The sequence below is a fragment of the Rhodofomes roseus genome (genome assembly GCF_022264815.1).
Source record: "Rhodofomes roseus strain CIRM-BRFM 1785 chromosome Unknown C8Q71scaffold_7, whole genome shotgun sequence".
Taxonomy (NCBI): domain Eukaryota; kingdom Fungi; phylum Basidiomycota; class Agaricomycetes; order Polyporales; family Fomitopsidaceae; genus Rhodofomes; species Rhodofomes roseus.
In genome coordinates this window covers 502,552-521,876 of record NW_025952963.1, presented here as the reverse complement: position 1 = coordinate 521,876, position 19,325 = coordinate 502,552, and the positions used below count along the sequence as shown (strand labels likewise).

At 54.8% G+C, this 19,325-nt stretch overlaps 7 protein-coding genes across 7 annotated transcripts; 4 read left to right on the top strand and 3 right to left on the bottom strand.

The window, feature by feature from the left end:
* Positions 1–85: 85 nt before the first annotated feature.
* C8Q71DRAFT_896125 (uncharacterized protein) lies at positions 86–2,566 on the top strand (the record flags this gene model as incomplete). The annotated part of the gene is made up of 9 exons (XM_047928739.1): positions 86–182; positions 234–315; positions 375–576; positions 625–755; positions 818–965; positions 1,024–1,200; positions 1,248–1,420; positions 1,477–1,607; positions 1,660–2,566. 9 exons carry the CDS (start codon positions 86–88, stop codon positions 2,478–2,480), a joined length of 1,962 nt encoding a protein of 653 aa, XP_047780305.1. The 3' UTR covers positions 2,481–2,566.
* A 31-nt stretch (positions 2,567–2,597) lies between these two features.
* On the bottom strand, positions 2,598–4,198 carry C8Q71DRAFT_527401 (uncharacterized protein). Its single transcript, XM_047919139.1, has 3 exons — positions 3,870–4,198; positions 3,324–3,812; positions 2,598–3,257 (listed from the first exon to the last, which is right to left on the bottom strand). The coding sequence occupies exons 1-3, from the start codon at positions 3,909–3,911 to the stop codon at positions 2,715–2,717; spliced, it is 1,074 nt and encodes a 357-aa protein (XP_047780304.1). The 5' UTR covers positions 3,912–4,198; the 3' UTR covers positions 2,598–2,714.
* Positions 4,199–4,208: 10 nt separating this feature from the next.
* C8Q71DRAFT_750868 (uncharacterized protein) lies at positions 4,209–4,626 on the bottom strand. The gene is made up of 4 exons (XM_047923291.1): positions 4,577–4,626; positions 4,447–4,524; positions 4,313–4,366; positions 4,209–4,257 (listed from the first exon to the last, which is right to left on the bottom strand). Exons 1-4 carry the CDS (start codon positions 4,589–4,591, stop codon positions 4,231–4,233), a joined length of 174 nt encoding a protein of 57 aa, XP_047780303.1. The 5' UTR covers positions 4,592–4,626; the 3' UTR covers positions 4,209–4,230.
* A 991-nt stretch (positions 4,627–5,617) lies between these two features.
* C8Q71DRAFT_527019 (uncharacterized protein) lies at positions 5,618–6,578 on the top strand. The gene is made up of 5 exons (XM_047919137.1): positions 5,618–5,967; positions 6,017–6,032; positions 6,098–6,149; positions 6,206–6,237; positions 6,294–6,578. Exons 1-5 carry the CDS (start codon positions 5,826–5,828, stop codon positions 6,505–6,507), a joined length of 456 nt encoding a protein of 151 aa, XP_047780302.1. The 5' UTR covers positions 5,618–5,825; the 3' UTR covers positions 6,508–6,578.
* A 979-nt stretch (positions 6,579–7,557) lies between these two features.
* On the top strand, positions 7,558–10,645 carry C8Q71DRAFT_856343 (sphingomyelin phosphodiesterase; the record flags this gene model as incomplete). Its single annotated transcript, XM_047927290.1, has 21 exons — positions 7,558–7,716; positions 7,775–7,822; positions 7,877–8,200; positions 8,254–8,419; positions 8,476–8,590; positions 8,643–8,777; positions 8,829–8,850; positions 8,903–8,985; positions 9,035–9,088; positions 9,136–9,278; positions 9,334–9,340; positions 9,396–9,499; positions 9,553–9,621; positions 9,676–9,685; positions 9,734–9,854; positions 9,905–9,964; positions 10,015–10,083; positions 10,138–10,163; positions 10,225–10,385; positions 10,440–10,468; positions 10,520–10,645. The coding sequence occupies 21 exons, from the start codon at positions 7,558–7,560 to the stop codon at positions 10,643–10,645; spliced, it is 2,031 nt and encodes a 676-aa protein (XP_047780301.1).
* Positions 10,646–10,893: 248 nt separating this feature from the next.
* Positions 10,894–14,181, bottom strand: C8Q71DRAFT_906205 (sphingomyelin phosphodiesterase). The gene is made up of 21 exons (XM_047928916.1): positions 13,943–14,181; positions 13,839–13,886; positions 13,299–13,782; positions 13,123–13,237; positions 12,933–13,067; positions 12,864–12,885; positions 12,726–12,808; positions 12,618–12,671; positions 12,419–12,561; positions 12,349–12,355; positions 12,183–12,286; positions 12,053–12,121; positions 11,976–11,985; positions 11,893–11,924; positions 11,807–11,844; positions 11,695–11,754; positions 11,572–11,640; positions 11,488–11,513; positions 11,271–11,434; positions 11,179–11,207; positions 10,894–11,123 (listed from the first exon to the last, which is right to left on the bottom strand). Exons 1-21 carry the CDS (start codon positions 14,126–14,128, stop codon positions 10,998–11,000), a joined length of 2,004 nt encoding a protein of 667 aa, XP_047780300.1. The 5' UTR covers positions 14,129–14,181; the 3' UTR covers positions 10,894–10,997.
* Positions 14,182–15,487: 1,306 nt separating this feature from the next.
* Positions 15,488–18,851, top strand: C8Q71DRAFT_526938 (sphingomyelin phosphodiesterase). Its single transcript, XM_047919136.1, has 21 exons — positions 15,488–15,792; positions 15,851–15,898; positions 15,949–16,272; positions 16,328–16,493; positions 16,549–16,669; positions 16,727–16,861; positions 16,914–16,935; positions 16,987–17,069; positions 17,123–17,176; positions 17,232–17,374; positions 17,432–17,438; positions 17,495–17,598; positions 17,649–17,717; positions 17,771–17,780; positions 17,827–17,858; positions 17,908–17,945; positions 17,994–18,053; positions 18,109–18,177; positions 18,236–18,261; positions 18,314–18,477; positions 18,532–18,851. The coding sequence occupies exons 1-21, from the start codon at positions 15,604–15,606 to the stop codon at positions 18,720–18,722; spliced, it is 2,055 nt and encodes a 684-aa protein (XP_047780299.1). The 5' UTR covers positions 15,488–15,603; the 3' UTR covers positions 18,723–18,851.
* Positions 18,852–19,325: the final 474 nt, after the last annotated feature.

The window sequence follows — 19,325 nt, the reverse complement described above, 5'->3', positions numbered from 1 at the left end:
ATTGAAGTCGCCCTCTTCACCTAACCTGTTGCCTATTCGTCCCAAACCCCCTGCAAGGCGCAATACAAATCCACGGAAACTGTCCATGTCCATACAGCCCGCGAACTTGAATTTGGACGGCCTGTCGATGGAGCCAGTAAAGGTGGCTAGCTTACGGAGGTGGATCCTGAGCTTGGCGATAGGTATGTGCAACCTAACGTGGCAATTTCCTTTGTGAGCTGAAGTAAATGAAGTCGACTTCGACCTGGAGGTTGGGCCTAAGGTCAGTTGTGTATACCCACCCCTCAACCTATCACCGTCCGAGGAAGTCAACATGTGAGTCTCCTCGGTACCGAACCATGGGATTGGCGGTCCTAACACGGTACTTCCCGTAGTGCCTTCTCTTCATTTCCAGACTCGCCTCAGTTCGAGCAAGGCTCGCAGACGCACTCCTTCCGGATACGCGTCCACAGTCCCGCTGAGGACAAGCTCCTTCGCCCTGGCGACCAGCGGCCTCAGACAGAAGATGGCTTCCTCTACGGCTTCTCCCAGTTCACACAACGTAGGGACGCGAACTCGAAGCGTGGATACCAGCAGGTGCACGATACACTCCCTAACACGCATCCCCGCTGACCATGCGTGTAGCGATCCGTAGTCATCCTGACCCATCTAGCATACCCAGCATTATTCTATACTCTCGTAGAGAGGCTTGGCCCAGCAGTTCTGGCGCACGGCGGCCCTATGCTCGAAGCGGCCTGTCATAATATTGCTACTTGGTATGTGCGCTATGTGGCGGTCTGTCATGGTAGAGTTGACCGTGACCCTACACGAAGAGAAGGTTAGACCCCTCGCCGGGTGCAACGCTAGAGCTAGGGCTCCTCGGAAGTGTCATTATTGCGGAGCTTCCCGCTGGTGTTGACACCCAGCAAGCACTACCAAGCTCCGCGATCAGTAGGAAGAATGCGCGTCGAGAGACAGAGTACCAGGTTGGTTGACGCTCTCATCTATGACGCGCAGAAGGCATGGTCTCACTGGCGTATTCAGTTATTGGTATCTCTACCTCCGCCAGAGCCGCCAGTGTTATCCCTGTTCGAGGCCTGCCTACCACAACTCTGGTCAATATGGGAGTGCCTCGTCTTATGCGAGCCTATCCTTGTCTATGGTCCCTCTCCCGTCATGACCAGTCAAGCGATATGGTGGTTGCGTGACGTGCTCCGACCAGTATGTTTACAGCAGATTACCGTGGGTGGACGCTGAACAGATGCCAGATCCCCGTGGCGGGTGACTTCCGACCATTCTTCACCATCCATGATGCAGACCATGCAGCACTGGTCAACACTCGCCCACCATCAAGCGGGCTGATCCTGGGCGTGACGAATCCATACTTCGACCGTGCATGCAAGCACTGGCCACATGTGTTGAGTCTCGGACGAGCATCATCGTGAGTAGACAGTATTTGCGATGTCCTCGCCTTTGTTTGACGGCTCGCGGTGATAGGACCAAGTCGGATCCGAATGCACCTGCTGGACCTCCTCCAGGGTGGAAGACAAAGCATAGTCGCTACGTCTCAAAAGACCAGACGGTGCTTCAGCAGCTCCAGGCGGCTTGCTCGGGCTCGGAGCAAGCAAGTACGTATGCCTGTCGTTCATGTCTACCACGGGCTCACGAACGCGCACAAAGAACGTGAAGCCTCTGCGCTCATGCGCCAGCACTTCTCATCACGTACGGCAGCATTACTTGTGCCGCTCCAGCGTTACCTGCAATCTCTGATCCCGCTCCCGTCGTCCTCTGCCTCCACGGGGTTCCCGTCCCCAAGCCCATCTTCCGCATTCCCTAGATTCGCAGCGAACCCCGGATTTCCCAAGTCCTCGGCAGCGTCCGTGTTTCCTAGGTCAGCAGCATCGGGGGCCTATCCCAGATCGTCTGCCTCCAGCCTCTTCCCGCCGACACCACTGCCCGGGGCGTTTCCCAACTCCTCTACGTCCTCGGGTCTCAACTCGCCGGACTCATCGGGCGCAGAATCGCCCAGGGGTACATCGTCCAGGTCGGTCTCGCCGTCGCCGAATCCCGCGCCCATCACAAGCCCAAGCACGCAGCGCACGGTGCCTCCCGCTCTGAACATCCCGCCACGGGCAACCGAGGGCGAGCTCGACCCGCCCTTCGCTACCGCGTCCGACGTCGCGCTGAACTCCTCGCTGCCCTCGGGGCACAGCGCGTACTACACGCCGCTGAGCACGACCTCAAACGCGTATGCGGCGCTCGGGACGAGCAGCCCCGCGTCCTCCGCGACGCTCACGCCCGCGACGCCGCGCCTCGCGCCGTTCAGCGAGAAGGCGTTCCTCGCCAACCTCAAGCCGCTCGCGCTCCCATTCAAAAGCAGCGGGAAGGCGAAGGAGTTTTATGGCCGCTGGATACGCAGCCCGGCGTTCGGCGTGTGGATCGGGCGCCAGGAGGAGGCAGTCGACAGGGTGCTCGGGGCGAGGGCTGCGGGGCTTGCGTAGCGATCAGCTAGGTTCTCATCTTGTGCTATGTTCTGGAGGTGTCGTGTATCTCTATATTGGCAATTGGAGCTAGGATTTGTCTCGCTCTTGCGGAGCGTGCATTATTTTCGTGCAGTAATCTAGGTTGCGCGGCGTAGGACGCGAGCCGGTATATACAAGCCAGTCTAGATGCATGACGCTATACCCTCTGCACAGTCCCTTTTCATCAGCAATAAAGACTACCTCACCGCCAAGCTACTTCCACTCTGCTGTCCGGAGCCCGGCGCCGCCCTCTCGCGCCCCTGGTCGCGCACGCTCCCGCGAAGACGCGGACGAGCTCGACGATCGCTTCCCCCAGCCGAGCCAGCCGACGAGCACCTCCTTTGCGAAGATCTCGCCGAAGCCGAGCATGACGCCGTTGATGAACGGGAGGCCGATGTTCACCGCGAGGCTCGCGACGAGCGCGAGGACGCGCGTGCGCGGCGAGAGGGACGAATCGAAGAGCGCCTGGGTCGTGGAGGGTGCCTCGCGCCGTTGTTCATGCGCGTGCTCGTGGCCGTGTGGGTGCGCGGGGTGGTGCGCGTGTCCGTGGTGCGCGTGTGGTGGGAGTGGGTGCGGGAGGGAGGAGGAGGGCGAGTGGGGGTCCGAGGGGAAGGATAGCGAGGGGTAGGACGATGCAAGCGAGTCCGGGTCGGAAGAGTGGATGTCCTCCCACTTGTGCTCTGCCTCGGAGGACGCGTCTGGCGGCGTGGAGAAGCGCGAGCGCGCCTGCGCGTGCGAGCCTGGGAGGATCGCCTGCTAGCACGGGGGAGAAACGCAGCCCGGAGTTAGTGAGGAATCGGTCAGACACCATTGGCCGCGTACCTCTAGCTCCTCTTTCGTCTTCCTGCCCTGCCCCTCTCCGCTCACGAGGTCCCGCGCATCAGCGACGCTCGGCTCCCCTCCCGCCTCCCCACCGACACTCGCAGCGGTGCTCGTGCTCGCCGTAGCGTCCAGCACCATGCTTGCGCTCGTGCTCCCGCCCACGCTCTCCCACCCCTCGCTCCGCGCGCTGCCCCGCGCCTTTGCCTCCTCCCTCTCCTTCTTGCGGATCTCCTCCCACCGCGCACGTTCCCCCTCGGCACGCTCGCGCTGCTCTGCCGAAGTGCGACGCCATTCTGCTACATGGGCGTCGTAGTCAGCTTTCCAGACGTCTTCTGTGGATTCGGGCGCCGGAGAAGCGGGTGCAGGTGCTCCAGCGGCCTCCTCTTGAGCAGGGACTGGTTGAGCAGGCTCTGGTGCTGGAGCAGGCTGCTCTGGCACGGCGGACTGTTTGGGGAGAGGGACGGGCGTGAAAGCCGTCTGCAACGCAGACTAAAAAGACGATGCTGTCAGGAAAATCGACGGGATATTCCGTTGTGTGCAACGTACTTGGAGGAGGCTCTCCTCCTCTGCATTGAGAGCGTCTGCCATGGTGGACGGATTGAAGGACAAGTCACGGTCAGCAGGCGCCCAGGAGAATGACCGTCCGAGCTTCCGGGCGCTGCGTCGGCTAACCCTAGTTTATGGGCTGGACTCAGCACGAGGCAAGCATTTGCCGAACAGCACGCTCGACCCAGTCAGGAAGGTTCTCTTGAACTGTGTCGCTGCACGCAGCGGGAAATGCACAAGCCGACTGCGCCTTGGTAGGCCCACGCCAACACATCCGTCCCAGATTATGCTGATTTCTACTTCTAATCCGTTTATTGTACACCGAGACGTGTTGATACAGTCATGATACAGGAAACCCGGTCTAGATTTTCTTGACAATGTTCATCTCCTACAGGAGCGACGTCAGAATGGCGACCAGCCGCGCGTATATGCTGCTCCCTTACCTGGTAGGTCGTGCTCTTGCCCGTGTTGGCATTCTTGATGGTGTAACGGGTAGACTAAAGTGGAGACCGTTGTCAGCTCCGGTATGCGGGAAGCCACAACGGGTGCCAATTACGCCGTCCTCGGCCTCGCTCACGCTCTCGATGGTGCCGGTCGAGTGCGCGACGTTCTCTCCGCTGCCACCGATGGGGCGGTACTCGACGTTGTCTCCCTCCTAGTAGCACCGTGAGTCACGTCCTAGTATCGCCCAGCCACAGGTGACTGACCTTGTAGCTGGCCATGACAATCGATAGGTAGTAAGAAGGTGGTTGTATGCGCGAGGTGAAGGTACGGGTCAGAGTTGCTGAACCTGCCCTCCGTGCATCCCCGCCCTTTATATACCGTCGCCGTCGCCGAGGGCGAGGATCGGCGGCGATGTCGTCACAGCGCACCTTGAGCGATGATGACGCTGAGCGAATTTGCGTCATGGTGTACGTAGGGCCGTCAGACGACTGACCGTTATGGAGTCCCACGCCCGCCACCTCCCGATGCGGATGGCGCGCCGCCATATTGGGAGGTGATGGAGCGTTCTAAGGCCGCTCTGAATCTCGAAGTGGATCGCGGAGCCAGTTGCCAGGTGATGTCCATCCCGCAATGGGTCAACTCCATCAAACTCATGCAGCCCGTTCTAGAATCCCGAGTACACGGAAGTACTATAGAGCTGCGCTGCAGCTTGTCTCTAGACCTGCTACCAGTTTAGATTACAGGTGTCCTAGTGGTGGCGAGATGCAAGTACTATCTCAGTGGACTGACTTGGAGCGGGAGGCAGCCACGCGCATAGCATCCCGCATAAGCTCATCCATGCTTCCTGCTTGCCCTCCGAATGAGTCAGTCCCACGACGAGCGATACGCAACGGTGACGACAGACGGACAGCGTCGTCCAACAGCTGACCGTCTAATCTCTTCGGTGCGTCTTTCAATCCCGAGGTAAAGTTGAACACGGCTCACTGACTACATATGCTAGGACACACGTTCTGGAGTACTACTCGCGATAGTCCACGTCCCATCACCCTTTCGCACGGTATGTTCGTGTTCCTGAAAGGACATCGCCGACACGGTAGCAATCACCATCTACGCTATCTTCAATCGAAGTCGGCTACTCTTCGGTCTGGTGTTGTTGTCGGGTCTCGTGAACCCGGCCATATTGGTTGTAAGCGATATTTCCTGCGAACGAACGCGATGTTGATAGCAAGTCATAGTATATCTTTACCAGATCTCTGGCGAACTTGAACGACGTATCACTGTATCTGGCGGAGCTCCCTTCCTTGAGAGCTGATGTCAGCTATCAGGTCTGCTCTCTCGATATCAAGGGAAATCATGACAGCTACGAAAAGTAAGCACGCATGTCCGCCGTGTAATATGTGTCTTTGCGGTAGAGTGCTATGTTGACTTCTGATCGGTGTGTTTGCAGCGGTGTGTCACGTCCATGCTGTCACCAGCTTGCATTTCATTGAGGCCCTCGGTATGTCTTGAGGGATGATGGGAGCGCGAGCCGCTTCTCTTTTGTCGGACGGTCTGGTTTTGGCTTTAACCGCCATCAAGACGTTCAATAGGGCGCGTGGCGCTGACCTCATCACTGGCAAAGGGCCGATTATCAAGCAGATTCTGCTGCGAGACAGTGCGTTGCAGTTCCTCTCTCTTACGGGCAGCCGTTGACAGCATAATAGCTGTGCTTTGCTTCGTGTATGTCTTGAGTTTCCGCGGATACATGATGGCTGTGTTCTACTGACGATTATGATACTTGCCAGCCTCTTGTGTATCGTCAATGTAGTCGGGATTGCGACTGGACACCTCGACCAGGTACGTGTGGACAATGGTATGTGTCGCAGCGCAATCAACGATCATCATTTCCACAGTTCATTGAGGTATTGCAAGTCTGGACAGCCACGTAAGTTGTATGTCAACGGCAGTTGTTCTTGTCGTATGCATAGACTACCTCTGTAGGCTCACGTCAGTCCTTCTGTCACGTCTGGCTCTGGACCTCAGAGAGGCCTCTGCTGCAGAAGAAGGTAACTCTGGCGAGTTCTTCTCTCGTACCTTGCGGAACGTCAGCTACGCGATTCCCGATGAATACGAGTCGAGCGATTTCACGGCGTCCGGAGAGAATGCTTGGGAACTGGAGCTCAGCGAATTGACTAGCTCTGCTGTGAAGATATGACCAACTTCCGCGGTGAGAGATCCGGTTATACACCGATTCCGGACTCTGGTGTAGTGGCGACGTGTCGTTCGGAAATGAGCTAGTGGATTTACCATTAGATCCCCGTTTGTTGTGGTCTCAACCCTTGGGTATGTGGTACCCTTTTAAGTGTTATACTACAGCTCATTGTGTACCTCAGACTTTTATTTGACTTAGGCTGTCTGTGTTACTCCTTCAAGTTCATTTCGAGTCGTTTGGAGTCGTGATCGTGTTCTGCCGAAGTCAAGCGCTAAGCGTCGGTCAGACCGGCCCGCGCCTTCGCGCCTCTGACTTCGCCGCGTCGTCGCTGGCAGTGGCAGTGGCACTGGCTTGGCACTGGCAGTCTTGGGCTTGCGTTTGAACTTTGCACGTCGGTCTTGTCGAGGCCGCTGCTTGTCATGATTGTTCATGAAACTCTTGTGTCTCCCTCCTATGACTCATCGGACGCTCGTAATTGCCAGAGCCGTCTTAGTGCGCGCGCGCTCCATGTCACGACGCGGGTCTGCTAGACTCCAGCCTGGCACGGCTCGGCCAGAACTTGCGAAGCCATGATCGCGTCATATGCATGCTTTACTTACTGCCTTCACACAGTTCCGTATGGGACGACCCAACCTTGGGGCCTGAGGCCTGAGGAATGCCTCACAAACGTTTCTGCCATCCAGTGCCTAGGCGCATGAGATGTCCTTCAACGGGACGAAGAACCACTGCAGCGTGTAACGGTACGTGGACCTGGACCGAACGTTGGATGATAGATTGAAGGATCTGAAGTTCGCGCATGACCACAGGTGGAAAGGGAGCGTGTTACTTCCGTCAACGCGCCACCCACTACGCATTGATTATCCACGAACGTGCCAGGCCTGCGAAGTCGAAGCCCTTGTTCACAGCAATATAAGCTGTTCATAGATCTTAGACACGAATGTTGAAGCGGCTAGAAATCAGGCCCGGGTATCATTGCAGATGACGCGCTGTGGTTTCAAACAGATATCGTCTTCATGGCTGTCGACTTCCTCCACAGCAGTTGTTGCTTTGGCAATGACTAGTCTACTCGCGCAGCCAATCACTGCGGCCTCTTCAGGTGCCACGGCATACACCGCTCCAGGCGTCTTCCCGACGTCTCTATACGAGTCCTACTATAATGATGCTACCGCGACATCTGCTGAGCCACAGCCAGTGATCTCGGACCCTGTGACGGTGCGTCGATCGAAATAGTTAGTATCTGCCATTCGTTGAAAGCCTCGTTGTCCTCTAGCACAAAATATACCCATATTGGCTGACGAATCCAGAGACAGTCCCAGGAGTACGACGAGTGCTGCGACTGCTCAGAGCGAGACATGACTAACACCACCCGTAGAATGACACTTGGGAGGCTCATCCACTGCCTTCCCCTGCGGCCCCCGACCAACTCATCGACATCGCGTACAATCAGATCCTATCCATCGCAAACAATTCTGTCTTCGGGAATGACACTTGCAGCCGTTGCTTGGCTGCGCTCGAGATTGTAAAGTTCGTTGCGCTCACAGCTCCGGAACAAGGCTCGAATCTGGTGGTGCGCGTTTGTGAATACTTCAACTTCAGCAATACCGGTGATTGCGGTGGCTACTACGGCCAGTACAGCTTAGGTCCTGATATCATGCAAGCGCTTGCCCTCGCAGATGTTGGTGGCTATGACGGTTTGGTAGGATTCGCTGCTCGCAATCGAGACAAACTCACAAATACATACTTCATTAGGCTGCGTGCGCATACTTGATCGGCGCATGCCCTTACCCTGCGGCCAGCCCTCTCAATTTGACCAACTGGTTCGCCAAGCCAAAGCCAAACCCTCTGCCACCTCCGAAGCAACCAACTGGTGAAAAATTGAAAGTGTTGCATCTGTCTGATCTGCACATCGATCCGAGTAAGCCGATGCATAAACTATGTTCAATTGTCGCTTCGTTCACAAGCGTCTCATAGGGTACATGATTGGAGCAGAGGCCAACTGTACGTACGGCTACTGCTGCCGGGCGAACAGCGTTCTCGAGCCAGACTGGACGAGCCGATCCGCTCCTCGATATGGGTCCTTTCTCTGGTGCATCATCCCCGCTCTTTCTACATCTCAACAGTGTTTGACCTCCATCTAGCGACTCACCCTATCCGCTCATCACGGCTACATTCCAGGCCATCCCAGTCCTAGCAGGCACAGAGAACTCCTCGTTCAACTTCTCGATCTATACGGGTGACCTGGTCTCTCATGACCTCCTCAATGAGCTATCAAGGTACGCGCTTGATGCCTCTCTCCCTGCGGTCGGACTAATAGAATGTGTCAGGGAGTATACAGTGTACACCGAGGTAAGAGAAGCAAGTTTGGGATCCGCGCGCTCGCTGATTCACTCTGACGCAGACCGTTCTGTACGACTTGATGAAACGTATGATCAACACGGGTCCCGTCTACGCAGTCCCGGGGAATCACGACACTTACCAGTCGTGCGTATGCATTTGTTGCTCTGTATGTGATTGTTCTTATCCTCCACAGAGGGCAAAACTCCCCATACAACATCGGAAACGGCCATGAAGACCAGTTTGACTGGTGCGTCACAAGCATTCCCTGGTGGCATTGGCTGAAACATGACGTAGGGACTACGAGCATTTGGCTGATTTGTGGGAGCTCGAGGAATGGATCTCCCCAGAGGCTGCGCAACAAGCCCGGAAGAATTATGCTGCCTATTCCGTGCAACGTCAAGACGGCTTGAGGATCGTCACACTCAATACTGACTTCTGTATGTTTTGCTGACGGTGTCCCATGAGTCATTACTGAAATGCCTTGATTGCCAGGGTTCCAGTATGGTTTGTTACTCTGGGACGAACAGCTATGAAATTCAATGTTTCCTCTCTAGGCCGAACGTCTTTAACTACTTCAACCTCTCGTCTTCGGATAACTCAGGCATGTTGCGTTGGCTTACTGATGAATTACAAGATGCAGAAGATGCAGAAGAGCGAGGTACGCCATGACAGACCGTGGTGTAGTGACGACTAAATTACGACTATTTGCAGTATGGATCTTGGGACATGTTCCCAGCGGCTGGGATGACACCGATCCTATCGCAAATCCTACAAACCTATGTATATATTTCATGTCGTCCTTCCGTGTTTAACTAGTTACTCATGCTCGTGCAGTCTACCAGATGTGAGCCGTAAGGTCGAGTCATGAACTGTCTTACTCATTCAATATTAGTGTCGATCGGTACTCTCCTCATGTCATCGCAGGCAAGTCAAAAAAGCGCATTCACGAGGAGTCGAAAGCTGATTCGGTGCTAGGCATCTTCTTTGGACACACCCACATGGACATGTTAACGGTGAGTCGGATCGAATAAAGATTGGCGTTGCTTGCCTCATTGCGATGTAGGTGTATTACACAAACAATGCCACCGTACTGAGCGCCGACACCGCTCAAACTGTCGCATGGGTGAGTCGTCGCAGCTCTTGCTATTCCTTTTTGTGTATCAACAATGTCAGATTGGCCCGTCGGTTGTGCCGGTAACAAACTACAACGTCGGCTTCCGGGTTTACGAGGTTGACTCTGGGGTACGTCTCTGCATACTTACACGTGCAGCACTCTCTGACACATGATGCGTATAGACATTCGAAGTCCTTGACTCGTACACGTAAGTAGTGAGGTCATCAACTTCACACATTTCCGTAACTGACCTCGTGTTTCGTACACAGCTACTATGCCGATGTCAACACTTTCCCCGACCTGGACGGCCAGACGGAGTTCGGTCCTACCTTTGAGCTGGAATATAGTGCTCGGGAAGCATACGGAGCGACGATCCAATGGGGTGCCAATGACCCTCTGAATGCTACATGGTGGCACCTCGTGACAGAGGGTATGTACGCAGTTCTCGTACTTCCCCTCGGTGAAAATCAATCATTCCATACAGCGATGGAGACAAACTCGACTCTCGTTCAGGTCAATCGCATTCATGTACCTCTCTTGAATTTCTGACAATTTTTAATATAGATGTTCAGCAACTACCAGTACAAGAGTTCAATTCGCTACCCACCATGCACGGGAATTTGTATTCCCAACAAGATCTGCTCTATCCGGAGCGGTAGCGCTAGTCTGTATCTGCAGAATTGCGCATGAGCTGTAGAGCGCGGAACTGCCTGGTGCTTGAGGGATGCGCCCGCCCAGAGTCATGTCTGCTAAGAACCGGATCGAACCTAGTACTTATAGGAATGCATGCATACATTCAAGCATTGGTCAGATGTAAGTCAGGCGGCGACTGGACATAAAGGTTGCCCTCGCAAGGCTTCGCCGCAAGGACGCCCGCTGAGACTCTACTCGAGCCGGAGACCAGATGTCAGCGGACTCTACACCGCGAAAGTTGCAACCTCGTCTCGTGTTCGGAACGCACTCGCTCAATGAGAGTACAGATCAATAAACAAGGAACAGATGGTGTTAGCCGCTAAGTTCTACCCAGGCTGCTGTCAACTCGTCATGAACAATTCTCGATCAGAATGCTTGCGCTTCCGCTACGGATGGCGCAGATCGTCTGGTTTATACAGCTGCCAGTACAAGGCGGCGTTTTGACAGAACTCTTGGTCATCAGCTTTGTGTATGTCTAGACACATGTTAGACGAGGCAAGACGGCGCTTGCCACCGACAAGTATTCGTACCTCAACTAGAGCCGAGTCGGATTCCATAGCTACCATGCATCATGCGACTTCAGCAACTAGTAAGCAACGCCGTGATGCCAAGTACCACTGACCTTCCGTCACTCGATGCCACCACGTAGCATTCAGAGGGTCATTAGGTCCCCAATCAGGAACAGCGGAGCCATAGATGTCTCTGGCGCTGTACTCGAATTGGAATTCCGGCCCATATGCTGCCTGTCCGTCAAGTCCAGGAAAGCTGTTCACGTCGGCATACCACCTATGAGGTGACTGTGAGGAGAAAGTGCGCACGACAAGGCAGCGCACACGAACGTATATGAATCGAGAACCTCGAATGTCTACGATAGCCGTTGTGAGCCGTCCACGACTTTAGGAGCTATGCGAACTTCAACGCACCCCAGAGTCTACCTCGTAAACGCGGAAACCAGCGTTGTAGTCGGTCAAAGGAGTGACTGACGGGCCGAGCTATGGCAAACTGTTGAAGAGGTGTAATCGCGAGCGCTAGGCCAACTGTCTCACCCATGCAACTGCCAGCGCGGTCTCGGCGTTCATAACCGTCCCATTATTCGCGTAGAAGAGCTGGGGGTGTCACAATCTCGCTGAACATCGAACCAGACCCAGAAGCACTCACATGCAGTTGGTCCTTGTGTGTGTGGCCAAAAAAGACACCTGAAAAACGTATCGGCGATGATCAAGCGCAATGAGCGGTATACATACCTGCGATGACATGCGGAGAGTATCGATCGACTCTGCCGACGGCCTTTAGTGACAATGATCGTACACGAGCGAGGGATGCTTACATCTGGTAGACTGCCAGTGATGGAACGCTCAGACGGTCAGGCGTGCACGGAAGCCCACGATCAGAGAGGAAACGTACACAAGTTGGTAGGGTTGGAAATCGGATCCGCCGTATCGTAGCCACTTGGAACGTGGCCCAGTATCCAAGCTACTATGCCGTCAGACCCCGAGCGATTTCCTCCGAGTCAGTCGATCCCTACGACGCTCACCTCGGTCACCAGCATCTTCAGCCGCTTGCAGCTCATCGGTCAAGAAGCGGAGCATGCCCGAGTTGTCGGAGGACGACAAGTTGATGTAGTTGTACGCATTCTGACTGAAAGCAGGCACCGTGAACATCTCTCCGATGTCGTCCCGCATTCTCAAGAAGACACCTACGTGTACCCTGCGAGAAACGTTCGTGGGATCAGCGCAATTCGTGTAGGCTCAGTGAGGCACGTGGACGCACAGAACTCGGTGTTCAGCGTAACGATACGCAGCCCGTCCTGTCGTTGCACAGAATATGCGGCGTAGTTCGTCCGGGCTTGCTGTGCACTTTCCGGACCGATCCACCCCTCGAGTTCCCACAAGGCCGCGAGGTGCTCGTAGTCCCTGAGAACAGAATTTCAGGGTCGATAGATGGTGAGAAATGACGAGAACTATTGCACCAGTTGAACTGTCCCTCAAACCCACCTCCGATGTTGTAAGGCGAACTCATGGCCCTGTTTGATAAACGTCAATTGAGATCCGGTACGATGACCAAGACGGTGACGAACGTCATGTAGGTATCATGATTCCCGAGGACCGCATAGACAGGACCAGTGTTGAGCATGCGCTTCATGAGATCGTAGACAACAGTCTGTTATCCCCCTGTATAAGTGATGACATTTAGGACACGACCCCATAGACCTGACCTCAGTATACAGCGTGTACTCCCTAGCATTATCAGAGTTAGGCTGCTGATTGTCCGAAGCGTTACATACCTAGACAATTCGTTGAACGCATCGTGCGAGAGCAGATCACCCGTGTATATCGTCCAATTGAACGGTGAATCCTGCGTTCCCGTCAAGACCGGGATGGACTGCAACGTCGCAGCGACGAGCGACAATGGAGAGTCACTAGATGAACGACTCTACTCAGCGGCATCAAGAGACGACAAAGCATGAGTCGTACCACAAATACGATCCAAACCAAGGCGCTGGAATACTGGAGGTGTTGGACGCAGCCATGCCGCCGGCACGGCAGCAGAGTCCAGTCGTGCAGTTCGCCTCAGAGCCGACCATGTATCCTATAGGCGAAATGGGCAACTGAGATCGAGCTTAGAAGGCGTAAAACACCAGAATACTCACGGGGGTCGATATGCAGGTCAGACAAGTGTAAGACCTTCATTCTCTCGCCAGTAGCTTGTCGAGTCGCAGGCAAGGAGTTGGGTTTGGGCTTTGCGAACCAAGAGGTCAAGTTCAATGGACTGGTGGCCGGGACGGGGCACAATCCCGCATAGTACGCGCATATTGCCTGTCCATCGTAGCCACCGACGTCGGCAAACGCAGCGACCTGAGTGATGGTTGCACCGAGACTATACTGTCCATACTCGGAGCCGCAGTCCGCGCTCGCTTCCAAGGCCTCGCATAGGCGCACCGCCAGCCCAGGGCCTTCACTCGGTGCTGCAAGAGCGACTATCTTGGCTATTGAGAGGGCGGCCTGACAGCGCGAACATGTGTTGGTCCCGAAGATGGGGTTGGTGATGACCTCGAGGATCTGCTGCAGCGCCGCATCCGCGATCTGTGAAGGCGACGCTGTCGGCGGGAGCTCATGAGGTTCCCAAGTATCATTCTGGAAGCGTCAATGTTAGCGAATGCGCAACTGAGGGTGAAGTTGAACCCATCTACCTTCGGAATGGTTTCCGGATTCGTCAGCCAGTAGGGGTAGACTTGATGCTGGCGGATAGGTTGTATGAGCGACACCAGCTGTAAGCGCGAGGGCTTGTGCTTACCGTGACCGGGTCGGAAATGATAGGCTGGGGCTGAGCGGTGGTCACAGTGGGGTCGTTGTAGTAGGACCGGTACAGCGATGTTGGGAAAGCCCCTGGAGCAGTGAAGACGGAAAAACCCAGTGCATTACCTTGGGCTGCTGCGACAGTGATCCATAGCGGGAGCACCAGAGAACGCATGTGCGGCATGGTGCGCGCAGAAAGCAGGGCGACGCAAAAGAAGAGGATGAGCAAGATGCTTCCTCGGCGTGCCGCTAAAGCTACCGTATACCTCACAGACATGGGGCGTATAGGCACATGTTTCCTCTTTTCAGGGTGCTATGTATTATGTGGGAGCGCAGAACCATATTCCGGGTCAAGCTATGCAGATGCTACATACTTCGCCGAGTGTAGATCCGAGTCTGCACTTTCCAATGCTTCGGTCGTTTCAAGACCAGTGTTCAACTTGCGTACATTGCGGATGTAAAGTTTCAGATGTGGTCGGCAATCAGGAGAGCGTCAACTCTGTTGCAATATGAGGCGAGCCGAACATAGTGCCTATGTACCAACTGAGGAAAGGTAAATTCGTGAGAAGCTCAAAGATGGTGAGACGGCCGACTTCACCATTTCGACTGTCGTCGGAGCCACTGTATGTAACTCAGCAAGACTTTTCAGACGTGACAGTTCAATGGGTCTATGGAGCTGTCTTCAATGGAACTGTTCACCTTTGCAGCAACGGTACAAACCAGCTGGTACACCGTTGCAGGCGGGTCGGCGGCCGCGCAACGCGTCGCGTTTGTGGCGTGGCACACGCTGGGCATGTGACCGATAGAACGCGAGACGAGGGTTATTCCTGGCGCGTCTTTCGCAGCCCGCACCGAGGACCTGTGCGCATTTACTTTGAGCTCCTTGCGATTCGCGCCACGAACTGGCGGTCTAGAAGTGTACAACACTTGTCTTCACTTCAGCGACGAAGCGGAGGCGACGTGACTTCATTCCCGATTGCAAAGCCGAATTACGGAGATGATACGTACTACGGAAGTTAAGTAGGCCGCCTCAGCCTCAGTCTTACGAAACGGAGCTCCTTCACCCGCACCTGGTTGACTTCTATCGCGCATCATGATATTGCCCTGAAGTCGGATAGCCTTCGATTCTCCTAGTCAGCTTCAACTCGACCCTGCTGGACAACACACGCCCTATTGCCGTCAACCTTTACTAGTCTTGCCCATCTATCGTGCCATCGCACCACGAGCTCAACATGCACTTCTGTATGCATCTGTTCACGTCGTAGCGAAGTGCAGCACCGCGCCAATTTGGCTCTGATGAGGGTCAGGATCGTGTGTGTCGAGCAACGTTCATTCGAACAGGCGGATGCATTGTGTACGTTGCTTCTCTTTTCGAAACCCGCGGCTCGTGGCTAAATGTCTCATTGCACTTCCAGTAAGTACATAGATATCCTGACCCAGGCCAACCCGTAGTCCGGACACTGGCACGGCTTGAGAGGACGGCCGGCTCGTCTTCTGGTCCTCCTGACCTTGTCCTCTGCGCGCACGTTCGCCCCTCTACTGGACGTGCCATGCTCTCCCTAGCTATGGTATACGCCCCGCGCTATATATTCTACACTTAACGACAGCGAATGGGTTGTGCGTCGCTCAGTCTCGACGTTTGGGCAGCTCGCGGTCGCGATGGTGACTAAGGCTTTGACCCTCGTCCTCGCTGCTGCATCTCTGAGAGCTGTTGCTTGCTTGCCTAATGGCTTGAAATCCGCTTACACTGCCCCTGGAGCATTCCCGACATCGTTGTATGCGTCATACTACAATGATCCCACTGCTACTACAGCTGAGCCCCAGCCAGTCGTCTCGGATCCGGTCACAGTGAGTTCTATACCTCTGCTCCCGCTCCCGCTTACCAAATGCACATCATACTATCTAGCATGGAGTATATCCATACTGGTTGACGGACGCGGAGGAGATTCCGCAGGTTCAGTACATGGTCTCTAGTATCCACCTCCCGATCTAATCTTTCGCTAGAACAACACTGAAGAGATCCACCCTCTGCCTCCTCCAGCGACCTCCTCCGTTTTCCTCGAGACGGCGGTCGCACAGATTGTCTCGATCGCAAACAACCCTGTCTTCGCCGATGATACCTGTGCAGCCTGCCAGGCCTCCTTGGTGGTCGCGAAGTTCCTGGCGATGGCAGCGCCTGAGCAAGCCCCGAACCTCGCCGTGCGTCTCTGCGAGTACTTCAATTACAGCACGACACTCGACTGCGAGACGACGTACGGGATATATACACTGGGCTCGGTTATGACGCAGACGATCGCGGCAGCGGACGTCGGCGGCTATGATGGACAGGTCAGGGATACTGCTTCGTGGTTCTTGACGCTTTGTGGCTGATGACGGACATAAGGCGATCTGCAGCGTCTTCCTCAGTCTGTGTCCGAGGCCGCCCACAAGCCCGCTTGACTTGGACAGCTGGTTCGCGAAGCCGAAGCCGAACCCCCTTCCGCCGCCTAAGCAACCCACGGGAGAGCGCCTGCAGATCCTGCATTTGTCTGACTTGCACATTGACCCCCGTACGTACCTTGTGTTCCGCTGAGTGCCTTGCTGTATTGACGGGGGACGCGATAGGTTATGCTATCGGGGCGGAGGCGAACTGCTCTCAGTACCTGTGCTGCCGCGTGAACAGCTACAACGAGAATAGTCTCAACCATACCGTGCAGCCTGCGCCTCGTTTTGGTGCCTTCAACTGGTACGTGCATGCTATGCATGTATAGTATCCTTTCCCCCTCATGGTGCCCGCGTACAGCGACTCTCCTTACCCTCTGATTGTGGCGGCGTTGCAAGCGGTGCCAGCACTGACGGGCACGGAAGAGACAGGCTTCGACTTCACGATCTACACCGGTGATTTAATCCCCCATGACCCCGCCAACGAGCTTTCGAGGTAGGAGGGCGTGCTCGTTCCGCATGCTGCATCCTGACCTGCATTTACGCAGGGCTTACACGGTCTACTCTGAGGTGAGCATACGGCGCATCGCACACTCTTACCCTGTTAATGGTTTTGGATAGTCCGTCTTGTACGATCTTATCAAGCGCCTCGTGAACACCGGGCCTATGTACGCCGTGATGGGGAATCATGACACCTATAACATGTAAGCATAGCGACACAGCTAAACGCACTGAACCCTGACCATACCTTGCCTAGGGCGATGAACTCACCCTACAACATCGGAAACGGTCTGAGAGACCAATTCAACTGGTATGACGCAGACATACAGTGTGTCACGCAAGATGCTGAAACGGCGAAATGGCAGGGACTACGACCATCTCGCTGCGCTGTGGGAGCTCGAAGGCTGGATTGACGCGAATACAGCGCAGCAGGCACGCACGCATTATTCCGCGTACTCTGTACAGCGCCAGGACGGACTGAGGATCATTACGATCAATACGGACTTCTGTACGTATTCAGGCGATTATCATTCTGAGCTTCCTCTGACGGGCTCTACACTGGCAGGGTACACGTACGTTCGAACGGCTGCGTGTGATGTTCATCGCGAGACTGAAAGCCGATGCACAGGCAAAACTATTTCAACTACATCAGCCTAGCTTCCTCGGACAACTCGGGAATGCTGAGGTTCTTGACCGACGAGCTGCAAGATGCAGAAGACGCGGGTGACAGAGGTGGGCCTCATGTAACTCCGTATACAGCGTTCTGACAATCGACCCACTAGTGTGGATTCTGGGACATGTCCTGAGTGGTTGGGACGGAACGGAACCTCTGGAGAATCCGTCGAACCTATGTGTGTACCCTTCGAATGCGTGCATATTACCAGCTCATGGTTCATACGAACAGTCTATCAAATGTAAGCTCTCATATTCCTTCGTGGCTTCGTGCCTAACGTCTCGAAGCGTCGATCGTTATTCGCCACATGTCATCGCAGGTACGTCTATCCTCTACGTTGATGTGGGTGGTGCTTAGCATCACATCAGCGATTTTCTTCGGGCATACACATGAGGATCAACTGACTGTATGTTGACATGTCGAAGTGTCAATGCGTGGCTCACCGAGTTCGCAGATTTTCTATACAAACAACGCCACAAACATCAGCGCCGAGAATGCGCAGACTGTAGCATGGGTGAGGGCAGCTGTCCACGCGGTGATTTCTATGTCTTGACGTTGACCATGCGTAGATTACTCCCTCTGTCACGCCTCTGACGAACCTCAACTCGGGGTTCCGTGTCTACGAGGTGGATTCTGGGGTGAGCCCATTCGTACTCGGTAACATACATAAGCTTGGGAAGCTGACTGATGTGTTAGACGTTCGATATTCTTGACGCCTACACGTACGTTGCCCGACAGACTTTGATACCATGATCGCTTGACTTTCCGCTGCAGATGGCAAACGGACGTCAACGCCTTCGGAGGACTGGATGGACAAACCGAATACGGCCCGACGTTCGAACTCGAGTACAGCACTCGTGAGGCATACGGCGGCAGCATCGCCGGATGGGGACCGGACGACCCGCTCAATGCAACTTGGTGGCATCTCGTCACGGAAGGTGCGTGCGAGACCGATCCAAACTACCTCGTTCACCGACCTACTATCTAACCAGCTATGGAGACGAACTCCTCGCTCGTTCAGTTGTACAACCTGTACCAGAGCAAGAGCTCCGTCATGACACCCGAGTGCACGGGAGAGTGCCTCAGCGCCAAGATCTGCTACTTGCGCAGCGGGAGTGCCAGTCTGGCATTCGCCAACTGTCCGGCTGGGTATGGCAGCACGCAAGGTGGTGCATATCCCTAGTTGAATGGCGGTTTACACTGTGTCCTGATAGTAGAGTTCCATTCCTGACAACGTATGTGTCGCACGAGTCAGTGAAAGACGGGGCGAACACGAACTCACGCGACTGTCAATCAATCTAACGGACACTGCTCCTGTGAGCCAGCTAGCGCAGTGTCAGCCTCACGTACGAAGACGAGTCGATGGCAATGACTGCAGCAGAATGTTGGGTTTGCAAGGATCAGAAGGGTCTCGTGAAGAGAGATCCCCGCCCAAAAACAGTCAAGGGAAGTTAGAACCAAACTTAACGTGCCTGGTGGAAGCAACTCGTAAAAATTGAGGGATGGTGTATGTAGTACATGTCAACTCGGGATCGCTAGTCGTGTCCGGCGGATGAGTTTGGGGGCAGCAGAAAGCAAAACCGTGTTCATGTATTGACTGCTATGCTAAGCGCTGTAGGAGTGTGTTGCAATATCATAGTGTCTCCCATCTTCCGCCCGACGGCGAATTTGTACGGTCTAGCTCGTCAACAACGTCAACGTATGACGCCGACTGTAGAGCCTAGCTAATATTAATATGCACGCATGTCACTGCGTCACTGTGTTCGACGCCAGGAGTATGGCGAGG

Bases quoted from the DNA above. Each gene is read 5' to 3' on its own strand.
- C8Q71DRAFT_527401 (XM_047919139.1), bottom strand. From the start codon at position 3,911: ATGGCAGACGCTCTCAATGCAGAGGAGGAGAGCCTCCTCCAA. The intron at 3,813-3,869 runs GTACGTTGCACA...TCGTCTTTTTAG, and splicing joins AGGAGGAGAGCCTCCTCCAA to TCTGCGTTGCAGACGGCTTT. The intron at 3,258-3,323 runs GTACGCGGCCAA...CCCCCGTGCTAG, and splicing joins AGACGAAAGAGGAGCTAGAG to CAGGCGATCCTCCCAGGCTC.
- C8Q71DRAFT_750868 (XM_047923291.1), bottom strand. The intron at 4,367-4,446 runs GTGAGCGAGGCC...TCTCCACTTTAG, and splicing joins CGACCGGCACCATCGAGAGC to TCTACCCGTTACACCATCAA. The intron at 4,258-4,312 runs GTAAGGGAGCAG...TCGCTCCTGTAG, and splicing joins GCAAGAGCACGACCTACCAG to GAGATGAACATTGTCAAGAA.
- C8Q71DRAFT_527019 (XM_047919137.1), top strand. From the start codon at position 5,826: ATGATGGGAGCGCGAGCCGCTTCTCTTTTGTCGGACGGTCTGGTTTTG. The intron at 6,150-6,205 runs GTACGTGTGGAC...TCATTTCCACAG, and splicing joins CGACTGGACACCTCGACCAG to TTCATTGAGGTATTGCAAGT. The intron at 6,238-6,293 runs GTAAGTTGTATG...CTACCTCTGTAG, and splicing joins TTGCAAGTCTGGACAGCCAC to GCTCACGTCAGTCCTTCTGT.
- C8Q71DRAFT_906205 (XM_047928916.1), bottom strand. From the start codon at position 14,128: ATGCCGCACATGCGTTCTCTGGTGCTCCCGCTATGGATCACTGTCGCA. The intron at 12,886-12,932 runs GTATGTAACGCT...TGATAATGCTAG, and splicing joins GCGTTCAACGAATTGTCTAG to GGAGTACACGCTGTATACTG. The intron at 11,755-11,806 runs GTGAGTGCTTCT...TGACACCCCCAG, and splicing joins CACACAAGGACCAACTGCAT to CTCTTCTACGCGAATAATGG.
- C8Q71DRAFT_526938 (XM_047919136.1), top strand. From the start codon at position 15,604: ATGGTGACTAAGGCTTTGACCCTCGTCCTCGCTGCTGCATCTCTGAGA. The intron at 15,793-15,850 runs GTGAGTTCTATA...CATACTATCTAG, and splicing joins TCGTCTCGGATCCGGTCACA to CATGGAGTATATCCATACTG. The intron at 15,899-15,948 runs GTTCAGTACATG...ATCTTTCGCTAG, and splicing joins ACGCGGAGGAGATTCCGCAG to AACAACACTGAAGAGATCCA.